This window comes from Gossypium raimondii, chromosome 8 (genome assembly GCF_025698545.1).
Source record: "Gossypium raimondii isolate GPD5lz chromosome 8, ASM2569854v1, whole genome shotgun sequence".
Taxonomy (NCBI): Eukaryota; Viridiplantae; Streptophyta; class Magnoliopsida; order Malvales; family Malvaceae; genus Gossypium; species Gossypium raimondii.
In genome coordinates, this window is record NC_068572.1 from 22,749,982 (window position 1) to 22,770,422 (window position 20,441).

The 20,441-nt window shown below is 31.3% G+C and overlaps 1 protein-coding gene across 1 annotated transcript; it reads right to left on the reverse strand.

Annotated features, from left to right (window-relative positions):
- Positions 1 to 2,923: 2,923 nt before the first annotated feature.
- On the reverse strand, positions 2,924 to 3,511 carry LOC105791047 (egg cell-secreted protein 1.3). Its single transcript, XM_012618923.2, has one exon. The coding sequence runs from the start codon at positions 3,509 to 3,511 to the stop codon at positions 2,924 to 2,926; it is 588 nt and encodes a 195-aa protein (XP_012474377.2).
- Positions 3,512 to 20,441: the final 16,930 nt, after the last annotated feature.

Here is a 20,441-nt window from a genome sequence, read left to right on the forward strand (position 1 = left end):
TGTTACATGTAGTCAATCTCATTATCTGATTGTAAAGACAAAGCCAATGAAAGTTTGAAGTGGGCTGCTAATGGAGTACTAACAGGCTTGACATTATGCATATTGAACCTGCGAAGAACTTTCTCAATGTACTCTTTCTGACTTAGGTACAATTTGCATGCTTTTATATCTCCCATTCATCTTTGCCTGCTATCAACATGTCATCGACATATAGGAGTAGATACACAAAAGAACCATCATTGTTTTTCTTAAAATATACGATTCGACCACGTAATATCGCTTAGTATTAGTTTAAACATTAGACAACCAATGAGTAACATTTGCTTCCATTTTTTTTACGTGCAAAAACCATCTGAGGACAATATACAAAGTATTAATGCAATTCATTAAATTTTATTAACCAATATGTTTGAAAAAATTACAACTGTAATTTAGACGAAAATACGACACTTAGGGCACCAAATCCAACACATACTCACTCAAAGTTCTTTCTTGTCAAGCCATAGGTGACTCTATTCAGATTTTTGCTGGTGGCGGTGGTTCAATTGTATCTTCAAATAGCGGATTTTCTCGAAGCAGATCAACTACCACTGGTGGATTATTCTACATATGTTGTTGTCATCAGTTACGTCTTAAAGCTCTCTTTGGTTTAGGATTTGGCTCAATTGGGATGCCCCCACTCCGAGTCATACACTGTAATCAAAGACACAAAAAATTATATTAGCGAACCAAAATAAAATTAAAAATATAAAAATTAACTTGAAATTTTCCTATTTATCCTATTAAATATAGAATTTAAAATTTAGCCTAATGTAAAAGCCTCCCCGACAACGAAACTTGACCACCCACCAGATGTGCGAACATCTTGACTAAAAATATTGCAACAAAAGATATAAAATAGCAGTGGTGTTCTCAAGTATATGGGTAAGATTGTAATATAGTTAAGTTTACAACGAAACACTTGGAAAGTATTCTAAGTATTGTACCCAAGGGAGGTTAAATTAAACTAAAGGTTATTCTACTCTAACAAGTCTAAACAGTAATCACCTAATAGTATGATAAACCAAAATAAAATTAAGAAGCAAAATATCATAAATTTAAGAAAATTAAACAAACAATTGAATTCACTCAATATGTTGAAAGAAGATTAACTCACATTAGTGTTCATAATTAACCTCATATTTAGGCTTTTGATGAATTAGCTAATAATTAACCTAGTTATTACCTTTTAGCCTCTAACTAAATCAACTAATCGACAGAAACTACTTATCTTTCGACATCGTAGTTTAAACCGGGCTTAATTAAAATATACTTGGTAAACTATTCTTTCGACCTAATCTACCTAAAAAACTTCATGGGGTAGTCAATCCTAGGGTTTAATCGCTCTTAATTTAATCCAACTAATTCTAAAGTAAACTCTAATTCCTCAATTAATTAATTCCACCTCCGACCATTAATCTCCCTAAGGGTTTAGTTCCTCATAAATCTAGATGCAATTTTCCCTAAGTTAAATTCAGACATTCAAACAAATATCAAATTAAAGAGAAGGGAAATGAAAATTTTGATTCGTTGTGCTATCAATTGAGCACCGAAGCTGAAAACCCAATTAACAGTTGTCGAGGGAACAACGATTGGAAGACAAAGAACCAAAAATCTAAAGATTAATTGTAGAAAATAAAGCTTGAATTAAAATCGAATCCAAGTTGAAAGCAAAAGCCAAAAATCCCCAAAATTCAAAACCTAAACTAAAAATTAAGAATTAAACTAAGGAAAAAGCTCCCCAAAATTAACCTTAAACATTACTATGTATAGTTCTGGTGTTTTATGACCATATTATGTCAAATACAGGTGATTAAATGACTTAATACGCATTGTGCAGACGAAAACTCCCTCAACAATAATTTAACCCTCGACATTGGACATCAAATGGGTATGGATGTCGCGACATTGGACATCGAATGGGACTACTGTTGGCTCAATGTTGGGTGTTGCGACATCATATGCTGATGTCGTGACACCGAAGTCGTCCCTTGTGTTCCTTGGCCTAAAACGGTGTCCTGCACACTTGATAAACTAATTAGTCCTTCCCTAGGCCCAGATTGGCCTAACGGATCACTGAAACACTTAGAAACATGTAAAAATGTTTGTTTTATTAAAATTAATCATAAATTGCTAAAACAGAAAATTACTAAAAATATAATCAAATTACTCGAAATCAAGCTCAATAAATATCGAAAAATACATATCAATAAAAACAGCTCAGAATGAACCTATCATTTTTCTTTTCAAGAATCAACCTTATTAACAACAGTAAAATAGGAAACAATAGATATGCAATTTGTGATCAAAGCAACCCACTTTATATGGAACTCGATCTTTAATCATCATGGCATCGAGAAAACTCCATTCAACATAGTTATTGGCCTTACTAATACCCAATTTGAAAGGAAAAATATCCCCTTTTTAAAACTATCATTTAATTCGTATGCATTAAAGGCGTTATCCGTAACTAGTTAATACGAGGACAAATGCATTTGGGCTTTATCTTCACAAACATTGAAAACATGCTTAAAATCAGAAAGCAAATAATTAAAAATTTTAACATATAACATTATAATTATTGACATGGGTGCTTATATCATTTATTGCCAATATAAATCCAAAAGTTAAAATTTTAACATTATACATACTGTGACTGTATATAAAATTTTATAATGACATTAAATTAAATATAAAACCATATTTTTATTATCAAGAATCAAAAGTCAGCCCTAACCCCCCAAAAAAAAAATCCTCATTCTGATATTTCTAGTAATGTTTTTTTTTTCTTCAAATCTATAATGATATATAGAAGAAAAAGAAACAATCTAATCTTGTAGGATTTTCTCTATGTAAGGGCTTGAACTAGTTGAGGATATTTAGTTCATTTAGGTGCTTCTGTCGTGCCACCACAGTAGTTCTTCAAATATGGAGAGAAGTTCGGGTAAAAAGGGAACAATTTAGGCCAGCAAACGTCGTTGAGTTTCATTATGGCATTGCAACAAGCAGGACTAATAAGAGTAAACATTTGACCAACGGAAAGTGAATTAAAAATCTCCATAATACACCTATTAACGTTAGAAAGTGAAGACCAGCATTTATCAACTTCACTTCCATATTGCAATGGCGACGACACCTTGTTGATGCCATTTAATATCGGTCCTACAGGTGGTGTTGGAGACGAACAAGAAATCCTGAGAAATGGGGGGAAAAAGGGGTTGAAAGGGAACATTTTAAGCCAACAATCATCACTAATATGAGTGATGGCCTGACAACAAGCGGGGCCAATAACCCCTATTTGTCCATAGAAAAAAGAAGTAGATATCTGCAATATACAACCTTGAATGCTGGAAAGGGCTGACCAACACTTTTGAGCTTCACCAGGCTGAAAGGATGCCAGGCCTGTTGTTGGAGCAAATGCAAATGGTGGCAACAGCTTCTGTGTGTTTCCTGCAGTGATAAACATAGCCATGAATGCTAAATTTAAAAGTAGAGGCGATGGCTTTCTCAATACTAGCATTATACTAGATTTTAGTAGGAAATAATCTATAAGCCTTTGTTTTCTTTGTGTTGGCAGCTGTTTATGGATCAATGGAAAGAGATATATTATATAGGCGGGAATGTGCAATAATAGTGTTATTAATATTGAAAGGTTTTTATTTATTAATTTGTGAAACTACTTTTAACTTGAATGCAACATTTGGTAATAGATAGTAAACGTTTGGTTTTAATTTTTAGAAACTTAAGATAGGGTTTCAATGAGGTTCCCTTAATAAAAGATAAAATTAAGACTAAATTGGCAAAAATATATTCTTTTGTATATAGCATGTTCAATTTGAGTTTAGAAGCTATTCTATTGAAGGAACGCATCGCGATGTGATCCAGTTTGAACATGAGGAAGGGCCATTGAAGAAATAAAAAAGATTAGGAAAGAGAGTAATGTTTTCATCTTACTGCGTTCAAAAATTTTGTGTTATAATGGATGGGGTGGGGTATAAGATAGACTATTACCCATTTGATAAAGTGAAACAAACTAGAAAATAGAAAAGGAATAGCTAATAAATAGCTACTCATATCAATTATTTTTTAGGGCAAACAACTTATTTACTCACTCGAGTTTACTCGCTTTTCTATTTTGGTCATCCAATTCAAAATTTTGTTATTTAATTATGGTTGTTAGATAAGTTGTTAATTTTAGTCGCTGCCTTTAGTCACCAAATAGAATGCTGATGTGACAGTATCTTGATTGGTATAATAAAAAATTTAGTCTTCCACAGTTTTCACATTCTATCAATTTTGTCCTAATTCTAAAAAATTTAACAAATTTAACCCTAATTGTTTTCACATTTTGTCAATTTAATTTAAAATTTTAAAAAATTATAATTTTAAAACTTGAAAATATACATTATTTATTATAAAAGACATAAAAGTATAATTATCTTTGGCTATTAAAATTTAAAGCCTATAAGATTACAACACGCGTTAAAATTATGTAAATATATTTTAATTTTTATATTTTTAATTAAAATAACAAAAAAAAGGATTTCGAAACCGAGAAAAAAGGGTTTAGTTGAATAGATCAAGTTTGTTTTGGTTCTTTTGCTCAAAGCGTATGGATATTTTTCACAACCTCTCCGCCAAAATTTCTAAACTCATAAATTTCTCAACTTCTCCACTATCATTTTTTTTCTTAAAATTTCACCCATAAACTTATTTTTGTAAAACCCATAATTTTTTTAAAGGTTTTAAAATCCATTGTTGAACGAAGTAAAAAACCCAAGAACTATTTTGCTTGAAACTCATGTCTTCTCCGGAATTATTTTGAAGCTATAAAACGTGTTAATCGAAAAGGGCTTTTGAAGAAATTGGAAGTTTCAAACCATAAAAAGAGATTAAAATAATATTTGACTTACTAATTCTTCACTAATCGAAGAGAGGTTTTTGAAGAAATTGAAATGATCTTCAACTGAAGAAATGGTTTTTTTTTTTTTTGTTATCTGAAAACTTAAAATTCTTTTTCTTTTCTGAAAATTATTTTACTCAATTAAACATACATTTGAGGTTAAGACTTTTATATATTTTTAAATATTTTATATTAGTATGTGTTTTATAATAAATAATATGTTTTCTCATTTTTTAAAATTTTTGAAATTTTAGAATTTGAACTAAATTAGCAAAACGTGCAAGGTGTTAAGGGTGAAGTTTGTTATTATACCAATCAAAAGATCGCCACGTCAGCATTCCGTTTAGTGACCAAAGGTATTTAACAATAGAGAGACTAAAATTGACAACATGCCTTATGGGAGTGACTAAAATAACTAATTTTTGAAACGGGTGACCAAAATAGGAATGCACGTAAACTTGAGTGATTAAATAGGTAGTTTACCATAATTTTATATATTTTTATTTCATTTGTTTTAATTTTCTATCCAAGTTCCAAATTTTGTATGTTATTTGAACTAAACTAGTGAGTTGGATTGAGAATCGACACAAGTATCGATCCAATTAAAGGGGTTAGATCAATGACATGCAAATCAATACGGATTGGTTGAACTGGACTAAAAAGCTTATTGAATTAATTTTTTTTTATTTTTAAATATTTTTTTTTATGAATCTTTAATGATTTATTTAATCAAACTGAGAATTTCAATAAAGATTAAGAGGTTTGATCAAGAAAAATAATGGAGAAAGAAACCAAATTTGAATGAATGAACAATGGTAACATGGTGTTGGCTAAGTGGTGTAGATTGTAACCTCCCTAATCCGGCTTAAACGTTACTTCCAGATTCTAAAGGTCATATGGGTCATAGTAATGGCCTAGTAAAATAATCAGATTCAGAAGTTTACTTTTGAAATCATTTGTTGATCCTACAGAAAATACATTTGTGTAATTTTCTTAGTTTGATAAAAATTATTAGGCTTTAAGCTAAATTTGGTTAGGATTATCTTGTAAAACTCTTATATCCTTTGAAAAACTTAGTTGATCTTAAATTTTACAAAAAACTAGTTTAAAGTCTAGAGACTAATTTGTAATTTATAAAAGTTTTTTGTTTTTGAAAACTTTGCAAATTTCTTGATTAAAACATCCTTTCGTAAATCCAATTTCAATGTTTTTAATCAATTTTATATTTAAAACCGTGTTTCATGCATATTTAAGGATAATCATAAATTTGTTCAGTTTCAAACGTTTTTGCATATAATGCAAACTAAAATCAACCAAAAATAACTCATGTTGCAATCCAAATAAATTATCAAAGTCCCCAAATAAAAATTGATAAATTAAAGTAAAAATACTCTTTAAGTAAAATAAAAAGTCTAAGACGATCCTCTGTATGTCGAGTCCAAATCGTAACCTCGTGGATTCTCTATAAAAACAATAAACTAAATAGTGAGTTATAGATCTCAGTGTGAGTCTTAACACATAAGATTTTTAATTGCAGTAAGACAAAATAGCAATCAAGCTAATAGTAACACAATATAACATATAACTTAAATTATATCATGTATGTACATGCTCATGTTTAACAGTGTATTTTTTTTTCAATTTTAGAGAAAATTCCTACCCATCATCTGTTACACACCACAATAAGAGTTCCCTAGAACTTGTCCATCCCTACACACCGCATTGTAGACATGCCACTAGTATTTGTAGATAAACTGTCATAAATATGTGGATAGACAACCAGAATTGTAGATAAACTACATGAATTCCTCCTTACATATCATCCTAATCCCCATGCAATGCATTATGGCATAATAGAATCAAAATCAGTACAGTAGGCATGCTTTAACATGCAATCAGTTTTAGCAGAAACAATGGGCATGCTTTTCATCATGCGTTCAAGAAAATGGTGACAGTAATTGTGTTTTAACATGTGATCAGAATATTGGTAATAGTATTATGTCATAATATCACAAAACATATGTGTCGAAACCATTTTTTTTGAAAACAAAAATTAGTAGTCGACTTAAAACGAAAATTGGAGTAGCCACCGATCCTTTATTGGGGTGTGATCGGCTCACCTTGAAAACAATTTTGGTCAGCGAAATTTGAGGAAATAGGTTCGGGAGTCGGTTACGCACGAGGAAGGGTTAGCACCCTCGCAACGCCCAAAAATTGGTATCGAATTGATTGTTTAATGTCTTAGTGTTGAAAATTTGAAAAGATTTTAAAATACGATCCTTTGAAAAGAACACTTGCATAAACTGCAATGGATGAAAAAACACTTTTATTTTGAAGGAATAAACTGTCACACTCAGTGAGTTAGGGTGCAACAATTTAATCTTCAAAATTAAGTTTATCTTTTAACTTCATGCATTTTGAGAAGGATATTTGATTATTTGGGTCAAACGAGAAATCAAAATCCAGTAAGTTAGGGTTCAATTTCTCGAGATTCCTAAACACCGAATATTGCCTTTATTTTAAAATCCTTAACTCGAGGTAACAAAATGTCATATCCAGTGAGTTAGGATCCGACATTTTGAAATCCCGAAAAAACTCTATTTAGAATTTGTATGTTTTTATTACAAAATAAATATTTGGCTATCTAAATTCATCGAAAAGAATCGAACCCAGTAAATTAGGGCGCAATCTTCTCAAGAATAGTGAATACCGATGATTTTGAAAATTTACGAAATAAGATGATTTTAATGCTTTAATGAAACAATTTTTTTTCACAAATGTAGGGTGATTGAACGACAATGTACAATATAAAAGGATAACTTGAAAATAAAATGTACACTAATGAATAACAAATAACCAATAAACAAATGCAAACAAGCATGGCAACAAAAATCTCATGTAAATACCAACATGGGCTAATAAGAGGAACTAATTAAAACAAGCGAATTTACATAAACACAAATAAAGTGTACCATTTCAAAATATAATTTAAGAAACAAATGACATGAATTAATAAATTATATGTATGAATAACATGTATAAAAGTTTGAAATAGATTAAGAAATAGATTTTACATGAATTGTAATATGCAAATGAATTCTAAAGTAAATATGGCATGAGTAGAAAACTAAAATTTATAATATACAAAACAATACATATATTAATTTAAATAAATAATACATATTAAATGAAGAGCTTAATAATAACAATAATAATATATACATAATAATAATACAAAAGGTTGAAATAAACAAAGCATGTAAGTAGGGTTAAAAAAATTAAAAGTAACTTATCTAAAAGAAAGCTAAAAGACAGTAATTATAATAATAGAAAATCAATAATATGTTCATAAAATAAAAAATGAAAATTACGTGTATATATATATGATAGTATGGTATGAAAGTATGTTGTAACTTTTAGAATATAAGAATATAAAAGAGAATTTAAAAATAAAGATTATAAAACTATAACAAAAGAATATACAAATCATGTTAAGTTAATCATAAAAATAAATGTTAAATTTAAGTAATAATAGATGAAAACTTAAAATTATAGTATATAATAAATTTAAAACCAACCACAAGATGAATATAAATAATGTTAATGATATTAGTGATAATTAAAAATAATATTAAGCTAAATCATATAGAAATATTAGATTTAAAACTAAGTACATAAAAAAATGAAGTAATATACATCCAATCAAATAAAATAAACTCTAAACTAAAATAAATAAGATTAAATTGGATTTAAAAGTAGAATGGAGGGAAAATTCGTAAATAAAATAGAATAAAGGATCCAATTACGAAGCGTGAATAACTCAGAGGGATTGAATGAGGAAATGTCCCTACCCTCTGAAACGCATTACTTTAACTAGGATCAAATTGGAAACCGAATAAAAATTGCAGTATCAATTAAAGAAAATAAAAAAGAAATAAAAATAATTGCAAATGAAGAGGGATCGAATTCGAAAATTTCCCTTTTTACCGTAGAAAGACGCGGATCATATAGGCAAACGGGTCGGATCTTCGGTTCTAGGCCAATACGGCGTCGTTTTAAAGCCACTGACATAGACTTAAAACGGCACCGTTTCTCGAGCTATATAAAAGGGTAAATAAACCCTAAAATTTGATTCAAACAACCTTCCACCATTTCAATCTCAGCCGCAAGCAACAAAACATCCTCTTCTCCGCCATTTCGAACTTTATCGATTTGTACTCTCAAAACCTCTGCCCCAAACTTCGATCAAGGCGAAGAGAGCAGAGATCCGACGGCGTGCTTCGAGAAGGTAAACTCCCTCTCCTTCCTCTTTTCCTTTTTTTGTTATTTCGCATATAGAGAAAACATAAATTAAAAGAAACGGAGAAAAAAAATTTTGCAATCACCTTTCAAATCTTTTTTTTTTTTTGTTTCAATTCCTCTTAATATTTTTTCTTCTATTCAATATGTGTGTGTGTAATCATTTTACAGTTTGTCAGACGGCCTTTTATAGCCAAAAACTAAAAATAAAAAATCAAGAAAATTTACAGAATCCTCTTTTTTTCTATCGTTTTCTGTTATTTTCTTTGTTACTGCTTGTTGCTTGTTTGTTGCACAGGTATGACCAGCCTGGAGGGAACGCGCGTGGATCTGGTGTGCGAGGAGTTGAAGGCGCGTGCATGTGCTTGGATGCTAGAGTTGCTGACTGTTGCGGCGCCAGAAGGATCTAGAAACCATAAGGGTTTCTGGAAAAATTTGGGTCGTTTGGGCCATTATAGCTGGGTCAAATTGGGTTAATTTTGGGTAGTTTAGGTTAGAATGACTTAGGTTATGTATTTGGTATTTGTAATTCGGGTTTGGGCTGATTGGGCCGTGAGTCCGTAAATGGACATTTATTTAATTAAATTTTTGGTTTAATTTTAATATTTGTAAAAACTAGGCTGTTAATAGTGGATATTTTAATTTAATTTATTTGTTTTTCTTTTTTAGTATTTATTGGGCCGGGCAAAATGGGTTATTACAATATGAATTGGAGCAAAAACATACAATAACAATATACACAATTTCGGTCAACACAGAAGCCATAGTCAGAAACACTTACATTCGGCCAACCCCAGTAAAGGGCTCAACTCTCATTCAGCTAACACTATGATACATGCGCGATTGAAGTGCACTCGAGCTTATCAAGTGGACCAGACTCCAAGCTACTAAGGGTGTTCATTCGGTTAACCGACCGGTTAACCGACCCGAAATAACATTAATCGAATTAACCGACCTTTTAAAATCTTTAACCGTTAACCGAACCGAAATTTTTTTCAAAAAAATTAACCGAACCGAAATTTTTTCGGTTAATTCGGTTGGTTAACCGAATTAACCGAAAATTATATGTTTTTTTATTTTTGGTTAAAAATTAACCGAATTACCCGAATTAACCAAATTACCCGAATTACCCGAATTAACCGAATTACCCGAATTAACCAAATTAACCAAATTGAATCACTACATAATTAAATTACTTTTAGACTTTAGTTTTAGTCTTAGTTTTAAAATTTTATTTTTATTTATTAAATTATTTGTAATTTAATTTTATGATTGGGTTGGGTTGGGTTGAATACTTGAGTTTAGATTGGGTTTAGGTGAATAATGGGCCTATTTATATATTATAATTTTATTTATTAATTTTTTGGTTAATCGAAAAAATTGATTAACAAACGGTTTGAACCGAATTAACCGTTAACCGAAAAATCAAAAATAATTAATCGACCTCGATCGAAAAATTGGTTAATCGACCGATTAATCGAATTCGGTCGGTTAACCGAATTTTTTCGGTTTTACCCGAATTTTGCACACCCTTACAAGCTACCCATTTCAAGAGAGGATCCAAATGAAATTCCCAAGTGGACCAAACTCCAAGTGCACTCGGGCCTATAATGCGTGTTAGATCCAAGAAGCTTATATAGGCAATGATGGGTCTGATTCAGCAATTTTGGGCTGAACATGAGATGTCCAACCGTTATTGGACCCAAAATAATATTCCAAGTCCATGCAATGTTTTGCATGTGGCTGTTTGTTTAGTTTAATTAATTCTATAGTTTTTAATTATGTCTTGATCATTAAGTGTTTGCATCTTTTAATTATGACATGCATTATGTGTTTTGCATTAAATAAAGTCATGCATTATATAACTCTCATGTTAGTTAAGTTTGCATTATAAATTATGACATTTAACTCTCATGTTAGTTAAAGTTTGCATCATTAAATTAAGTCATGCATTAAGTAACTTATTTGTTCATTTAGTTTACATCTTAATTAAGTCTTGCATTTAAGCATCTTGTTTGTTCATTTAGTTTAAAGCATGAGTTAGTAAGTATGTGAAGTGTGTTTAATTTGGTTGTTACTTTTAATGTATAGAATGATAATTATCATTATGAATAAGGTGTTAATAAAGTATGGATTTGAGTTGCATGTTCATTAAGAAATTCGTGTGTGAGTGTTTATAGTATGCTAATTTTTAAGAGTGTCATCAATACTTAAGTATCTATCTTGTAGGTGACTATTCATATGGCTAATTGACTCTTCAAGTTTGGACATTTTTCAAGCCTTCAAAGATCATCATGGTGCCTGTTCAAATGGTTCAAGAGTGGCTCTTCAAATCTATTCAGTTTTAAAGCACTCAAAGTTAGTTAAAGAGTCAATTAAAGAGATGAACGCACAAGTCTTTTGACATTCTATTTAAGGGAGATGAAAGGACACCAAACAACACATTAAGGTTTCATTAAGTCATCAATAAAGTGAAGAGACATGCATTTTCATCTACACCAGCATCAAGTGAAAAGACATGACTATTGGCTTCCCTACATAAGTTTAAAACAAAATTAATGCTTGTAATAACCTTACTTAATTGCTAAAGATGAAAGGTCTCACATAGGCGTTAGAATAGTCACAATACTACCTATAAATAGTTTGTAAAGAGGACATTGTTTTGGTTAGACTCTGATGAATGAATATTTTTGAGTTATTGCGAGAATTCTATCTCATTGTTCTTGAAAGAACTTACTTAGACTTATCAAGGTACTCCTTGTGGCGTCAAACTTTTTTTTTTTGAACTTATCACTTCCTTTCTTTATTTGTTCTGAAGTGTGGCATTCTAACATACTGATGGTTCCTATTTTGCTAAATAGCATGTCATAGTTTACTTCTTCTTCTTCTTCAAAGACTTGTTTGTTATTTCACTTTACAGAAATCGGGTCACGAACTTTCATATCGTTGGTTCATTTCTAAGTGTCCATTTCGTGCAAGTTATCCATCCAACACCATTTCCATCTTTTCCATTGAATCAATAACCATTAATCCCATTTTCACCTTAAAGTCTATTTCGAAATGGTATAGCATTAGACAATTGGGCAACTCAACGTCTTGTTATCGAACTCACGATTACGAGCACGGATCACACTAAAGGCACCATGCATTCGGTTAGTCACAATTAAGGCATAGATTCATACGAGTACTACCAAACACACGTAAAACACTTATGGACAATATATGCAAATTACATTTGGTTAAAACCCACACCATAATTTGTATGTCCAAACAACATTAGATTTAATCCACTCCACTCCTTTGCTACAGATTTGATCAGATCTTGTCTAGATCTAAACTTTGAATGAATAAAACACACAAAACACACCATATTAGATTTGGTTATGCTAGATCTGGGAAAAGATTTATAGATCCAATTACTTAATAGAAAAAGAACACTTACTCTTTTCTCCGATTTACAAATCTAAAACAATAACACTCCTACAGATCAGATCTGGTCTGACGCGTCTAGACCTATACCTTAAATAATGAACAACACACTTATCAGAATTGTTATTGTCAGACCTAGAAAGGAAGAAGTGAGTGATGCATCGTAAACTAACTAAAAATTTGACCAAGGCAAGTGCACCTATCAATTAATAGTATAGCTACTGTGAGCAAAAATATCATTCCCACGAAGACTAAAACTACTAGTAATTACCGTCTTTCTATTATTTAACCGATAAATTCGAATGATTGATTTAAAACTAAAATTAACTAAATTAATTGCTAATGAACACAACAAAGAACAAATCAGGAAAATAAACGAGTAACAACTAAGAAGCGAAACAATATCTAGGAAAAAATCCACCTAGATTTCATTTGTCATTATGAGCACTCCTCGTTCAATTCCACAGTGAACAGCTCTTCTAACTTCCTTTTATTTGTTAACAGTTCCTTTAAAAATTTTGCATATTTGGGCATCTACGGAAGAGCTTCAACAAAAGGTAAGTCAATATGTAATTGTTTAAAAAGTTTAAGAAATTTACCAAATTGTTCGTCCATGCGGTCTTTCTTCAAGTTTGTTGGATATGAAATTGATGGTTTGTATTTTCTAAGTACCTGTAACACCCTTAACCCCTCTCCGTCATCATATTAGGGTCATGGGCATTTCTAACCAATTAGAACATTTAATTACGTCGTAAGCAATAGTGCAAACTAAATATTAGCATCACATGATACAGGGCTAATATATGCTAATCTAATTCTTTCATACTAGAGTCTTATACAATTGAATAACGAATCATGGTATTTCATTCAAAATCACAGTAAAAATTTCCTATACAGCCCTAAATACAAGTTTACGAGACTCTAAAAATAATCTAAGAACAATTCGGGATAATTTGAAACAATTTAGAAAGTTTAAGGTAAATTTCATAAATACCTAAAAACAGGGGACACGCGACTATGTGGCCAGGCCATGTGAAACACCCCAGACTGTACGACTTTTGAAGTTGGGACACACGACCGTGTCCCAGCCCCTGTCTTTGCCTGTATAACTCACTGACTTGAGACACACGGTCGTGCCTTTACCCGTGTAACTCACTGACTTGGGTCACACGGTCGTGTCGCAGCTCTTGTGGGAACTACACTTATATAGTTTTACAACATGTTCAGGGCACACGCCCATGTGGTTGCCCGTGTGTGTCACACGGCCATGTGACAGACCATGTCCCAAGTCGTGTATACCTAAATGTACCTTAAAACTTAAGTTTACCAAAAAAAATTTATTTGGACATTAAGAAACCAATTCACCAGTCATTTAACCTATTTGAAACACGATTGAACATGCTCAAAACAAGCCAAAACAACCATCCTAAGTGCCTAACCAATGTACCCTCATTGGTACCACATTTTATATCTTCAACAATTAGACAAAGCATCAACCATTCATAACTTTCATTCATACCAAGTTTTGTGTTTTATTTGGAAAACTTATTTTTGTCTCCAAAAACCTTCTCTGCATTTTCTCGAAAAAGCCAAGAGTTAAGACTTTCTTGAAGGATTGAGTTCGTTGTATTCAGCAAACTCCACTAATGTTGGTACCTGGTAAATACCAATGAAACTCAAGTTATTTTCATGGTTATTTACAGGGCCCTAGGGTTTTATGCTTTAGGGTTAGTTTAAGGGAAACAATGAGAAAACTTTCAGATTTTGAGTTTCCTATTAACACTCTAGTTAAACATGTTTAGTTTATGGTAAAATGATTTGATAAGATAACTCTTCATGTTATAGCTTAAGAAACTCCTAAAAACTCCCAAGATAAGGGCAAGGATCCTGTTGTTTGAGCTTTTTTGCAACTTGTCTGGTGAGTTCCTTTATACTCTATGAGTGTGTTATGTTTTTGTTCATGTCTGGTATAAGATAAGTTTACCTGTTCTGTAAAGGTAAAATGCTTGCACCAAAGTAATGAATGCTTATTGTGAAAAGTCTGGTCTGGAAAAATTAATATGATATTTTTGAAAATTAATTTTCAAGTCAGACAATTGGCCTAATGGGTTTGAACATGAAAATTAGACCTGAGATTGTAAATTGATCTCGAGAGCCCAAAACCGAGACCAAGACCCAAAAACTGATCGAACCGGGCCTGGTATATGAAATCGAGTCGATGGTCCAATCGGTTGCTAGACCAAACCAATCGGGTCGTCATTGGCTCGGACTAAATTGGTAGAAATCGAACCAGCTTGGGTTGCTGGCGACTGTGACCGCGGTATTCTAGTGGCTGAAAAATGGTTGGAAGTGGTGGTTCTTCGATGGTTGAGCAATGAAAGAATTACACTCCTACTAGGACTCTACTAGAGAATTTTATTTTAGATTAACTATTCCAAAAATAATATTATTTTAATATATTTAATATTAAATTAAATTTAGTACTTATCTTAATAGTATTTTATTAATTTAATATTAAAGTGGTTATCTTAATATTAAATTTAATTTAATGTGATTAAAGTGATTAAGTTTAATCATAGTTGAACCTTCTAAACTCTCCTTGTATAAAGAGAGCCTTAGGTCATTATTTACACACACTTGAATTCACGAAAAAGTTGTAGAGAGAAAATTCTCTAAAGAATTATTTCAGAAATTTTCTAGAGATATTTTTTTATTTACAACTTGGCCAAAAATTTAGAGAAATTGTGAAATTATCTCACTGGTAATTTTTGTGAAAATTTTTTTCATTCGAAGTGAGCTCATGTTTAGCAAACGTGAGCTTGAGGATAGCGGAGAAGACTACTCAGTCGAAGCGTTCATCCTAAATGAATCGAAAAGGTCTAATTTTGATTAAGTGTTTATTACTTTAGATATCATAACCAAGTTCTTGTTTTGGAAAAAAAAAATTAAAATTCTGGTTTTTCCCTAAATTTATTTTCTGTTGCATTTTCCAAACACGATTTTCCATCACTTGTCCAACCTCAACCCCAATCAAAATTAGATGTTTAAGGGTATTTTGGTCAAAAATTGGGTTTGTAATCAAATGTTAAAGCCATTTTTTAGTTGAGAAAAAAGTGGATTCACTTTTACACTTTTCTATCATCTTTTTAGCTTAGCTTTAGTTGTCTTCTTCTTCAATTCTAGGTTTTAGGCTTTAGTTTAGTGCTTTTCTGGTTTTAGTGGTAGTTGGTAGTTAGTTGTTACTGTAGCTTGGCTTTATTTACTTTTTGGTGCTTCAAACTCTTTTATATTTTTAGTTTAATCCCTAGACTTAATATAGCTGAACTTTGTTTTATAGCTCAACTTTGTTTTACTTGCTCTGATAAAAAAATTGATATTTTGTGTTTATTTTCATTACCATTGTTACCATTTTTATTTTCATCAAGCAATTCTCAAGAAAACTTCAAGCTTTCTTAAAATCGCTGTTGTGCTTATTTTGGATGTATGTTTGGTTCGTTTATTGTGTTATTATTTGTTTAGAAATGATTATAAGTAACTAAAGCTTTGGTGGTTGGTTGATGGAAGTGTTGTATAGTTAGTTTTTGGTATAATGACTAAACCGTAAAAATTGGACTAAAAGAATAGACCTCAAAACTTAAGATTGACTCCCTTAAGGGAAAATTCAGATAAGTGAGGCCGAGAGGAGATCTTATTTAGCACCAATTCTATAGTCTCTGGTTAGTTCGGTGAGGCTGAGAGATAAATCAGACTAATTTGTCTAAGTGGTAAAGTGGAGACTAAGAGCTAAAATTGAACCAAATTAGGAGTTAAGTGATTTAGATACCTAATCCAAAGATTGATTAGCAACATGGAAGTCAGCCAACCACTTTTTATTATCAAATTTGTTAACTGCGTAATTTTACTTATTTTACAATTTAGTCCTTTTTAGCGCTCGGTAGCTAATTAGCATAATTAATCTTGGTCATGAATTGCCGCATTATGAAATTAGTGAGTAGTTAGCTAGTATCTTTATTTGTATGCTTTTCATTTAGAAATCACCCAGTTTCGGAACTCTCTTGTATTCTATCCTTAGAACACTCGAAGTGTTCCATTGTACACTTATTAATATTACAACTAACCTGTCACACTTGCAGCATACCATATTATTATTGATTGTTTTAGTATTGATTCTCAGCCCTGGTGCATGCACGTTGGGGCATGATCATAGTGGCATAACACCATGATTTAAATTATCAATTCATATTATAATGGTTTATGCCATCAATATTGGTATAGAGCTATAATTTGATTTAAACATGAGTTTATTTATATTCTGAAAACCTTGAAACAAGTCTCTAGCAGCTTAGATAAATAGTTAGGATACAATTGGCTTGCCAATAGGGGACTCTTGATTTGTACTTCGACACTTCTGTTACTTGCACTTCGTTGCTCCTATTCCTATCACTACAATGCGGGCTTGATCTAGTCTTTGGTTACCTGCGCTTTAGCGTTCCTGTTATTATGGTTATAACATATCCCTAGTATCCTTTCTTTAATTTTCTTGGCTTACTAAGGGTTTAACTCAAACTGATTTTGTCATTATATGAGTGAATTCTTGAAATTGTTAGATGATATTAACACTACTTTTAAATGCTATATAGACCATTGTACAAAGTTCGAATTACCGTTTAAAAATGTATTAATTGCAAAGAAACAAACATGAAAAAGTAAGCCTTCAAAAAAGTGATGTAATAAAACATCTAAACAAATTGTGAGCTAATTGAAACCCTTATGCATTATTAAGGTGAGCTAATAATTGTGTAAGTCCTTAGGGATGGAAATTGAAATTGAAAGGGGAGATTCATAAATGAATCAAATGTCAAAATTGGGAACACATGCATAATGAGAATTATTAATGAATCATCAAACTATAAGTTGAGGCTTAACTTGCAAACTCACATGAAAAGGTTAAAATAGTAACAATGTGGCTTAATTAAACTTAAAAAATGATGCTCCAACTAAAGGGGCTTGAGATTAATAAAGACTTATGATAAAGTTTGATTATCCTTGTTACTTAATGAGCTTTATAGTTCACGTGTTAGTTGTTTAAAACGCTTAGATACGAACTTGCTAAGAAGTTGCTATAATAGCTAGGGAGCATTGCATCACCTGGCGATCCTTTAAGGTGTTTTTCAAATATTAAAATGTAATTTGTAATAAGTTAGTGACAAGTATACTAAGTCTCATATTGAATATAAAAATGGTAATGTGGATGCCTTGTTTTAGATTCCTCTTAAATTTTGTTTAGCAAAAAATTATGCCATTCCAATTTGAATGTATTTATGCCATGTTTTTTGCCTAAATGAGCTTAAATGTTTATTTGTAATGCTTTTATTCATGTTGAGATGATATGATGATGTTTGGGCATGTTTTTGAGTGTTTTTTAGTCATTTTTTGCTCTAAGGGTCATGGCTTCAGAACTTGGGCTTAGGGGTATCGACACAAGTGAGGCAGAATGCCTCAATATGCTGTCTAAAGCATTTATATTGGTACATCTAGGCACTTCTACTGCAACAATGCCCAAAAATCAAGCAATTATATTTTTTTGAGTCATTCTAACTTTTCAGGGTCCGTTTTGGGTTTCGAGCACTTACGACAACCCCCGTGCATCTTCAAAATGATTTTAAATTGTCTCTAAAGACTTTTAATTATCCTAAACTTGGATTAATGATTTTATAAAAATGTTTTAAAGTTTTAAGATTAGTAAAACCCCTATTTCTATAAACCCGAAATACCCTAATTTAAGCCGATAAGCCTTAAACATTTGGTTTATGATCTAAATGGGTCCTAATATGTATTCAATGACCTAAAATGATTTCAAAATTTTTTGAATTTGGGAATTTTTTAAATAAAATCTATAATAAAAGAAATTTTTGACTAAGGTTTGCAAAGTACTCTGGTAGCACCTCTCAATCATACTATACGTTGCGACGGGTGAGGGTTGTTACAAAGGATGCAACTACCCTATTCAAAGTATTATTTCTTCTATTGATTTTTGTGTTTTAGGGTAATAAAAATGTTCAAACTGATCATTGGAAGAATTCAATTGAATGTATGTTTTATTCTTCCTTTGCACTATGATTTGATGAATGTTTGTTTACTTTAATTTTATTTTTCAGACTCGTAATCGGATTCTAACAACAAGTTGTGTTACCACACATTTAAAGATCTTACTAAGGCAGAAATCTATTTGTCATAGGTGGAGTAATTGGCATTCTCTCTTGTATTAAAATGGCTCCAACACCAACATTGAAGCATTGCATTTTACCTTAAAAGTGTTATTAAAATCTGGAAGTTTAAGAATAGGTGCACCACAATACTTATCTTTCAAATTTTGAAAGGCCTTCTCTTGCGTGTTGTCCTACTTAAATCCCATATTCTTTTTGATGATTTTGATTAGTAGGGCAACGAGTGTGGAGAAATATTTCACAAAATGTTTATACAAACTAGCAAGTCTATAGTCAAAATTTGATTTAGGAGTAGACCATTCTTAAATGATTCTCACCTTTTCTTTATCAAATTCAATCCCTTTTGCACTAACTATAAATCCTAGAATGATCAACTTGTCTATGAAAAAGTATGCTTCTCAATGTAAGAATAAAAATGTTCCTAACAAAAAAATTTCAAAACTAATCTAACATTCTTAACATGGTCATTAATTATGCAATATAGATTAAAATTTCATGAAAGTAAACAACAACGAATTTACCTAAATATTGTCTCAAAATGTGATTCATCACTTTCATGAAAACACTAGGTGCATCAGTTAAACTAAAAGTCATTACCAACCACTCATGAAGTCTATATTTGGTTTTAAAGTCCTTGTTCTATTTATCATCACCTTTCATTAGAATTTGATGATAACTCCTTTTGAGATAAATTTTAATTAATATGGATGCACCATGTGATTCATCAAGCATATCGTCAAGTCTAGGAATTTGATGCTTATATTTAATGGTAAGACTATTAATAGCTCTACAATCAACATACATTCTAAAACTACCAACTTTAGGCACTAAAATTATCGAAACCATGCAAGGACTAAGGGATTCTTGAACATGTCCCTTTTTCTATAGTTCTTGCACTTACATTTGCAACTCCTTTATATATTTAGGATTACTCTAATAAGCTAGTCGATTAAAAATTATGAAACTCAACAAAAAGTTGGTTTAATACTCAATGCCTCAAAAAATTAGTAAACTTGTAGGCATCTCATTTGGAAAACATCTTCAAATTTGTACAAATAAGAAACAAACATAGTAGGCAATTCTTGTCAAGGTTGGATGAACATAGTAGGCAAATTTTGTGAAGGTCAAACCAACCTAACAGTGAACTCGGATCAACCAAGAAACTACTGCTAAGAGTCCCAAGGGACCCACCGCATCAGTGATGCACAAAAGGCCAAGTCTGAGATAGTCTATCCTCTTCATCATCATCTCAGATTCTAATTTTACAAACACTATCACTATACTCTATCATGATAAGGCCATTTGAGAATAGTTTCCAATAGATCTATTGGGTGGTACCCTTACCTTGTCAAATCTCATATATACACTAGAAATAACTAGAGATTGAAAACTAAAAACTAAAACTAAAACTAAAACTAAAACTAAAATTAAAACTAAAACTGCAATTGCTTTCAGAAAAGGGTTGAATGGACAAGATAAAAATCCACGAAAGTGTGGAGAAAAATCATGATAATGTGGACTGAGATTAAGAAAAATTAAAATAG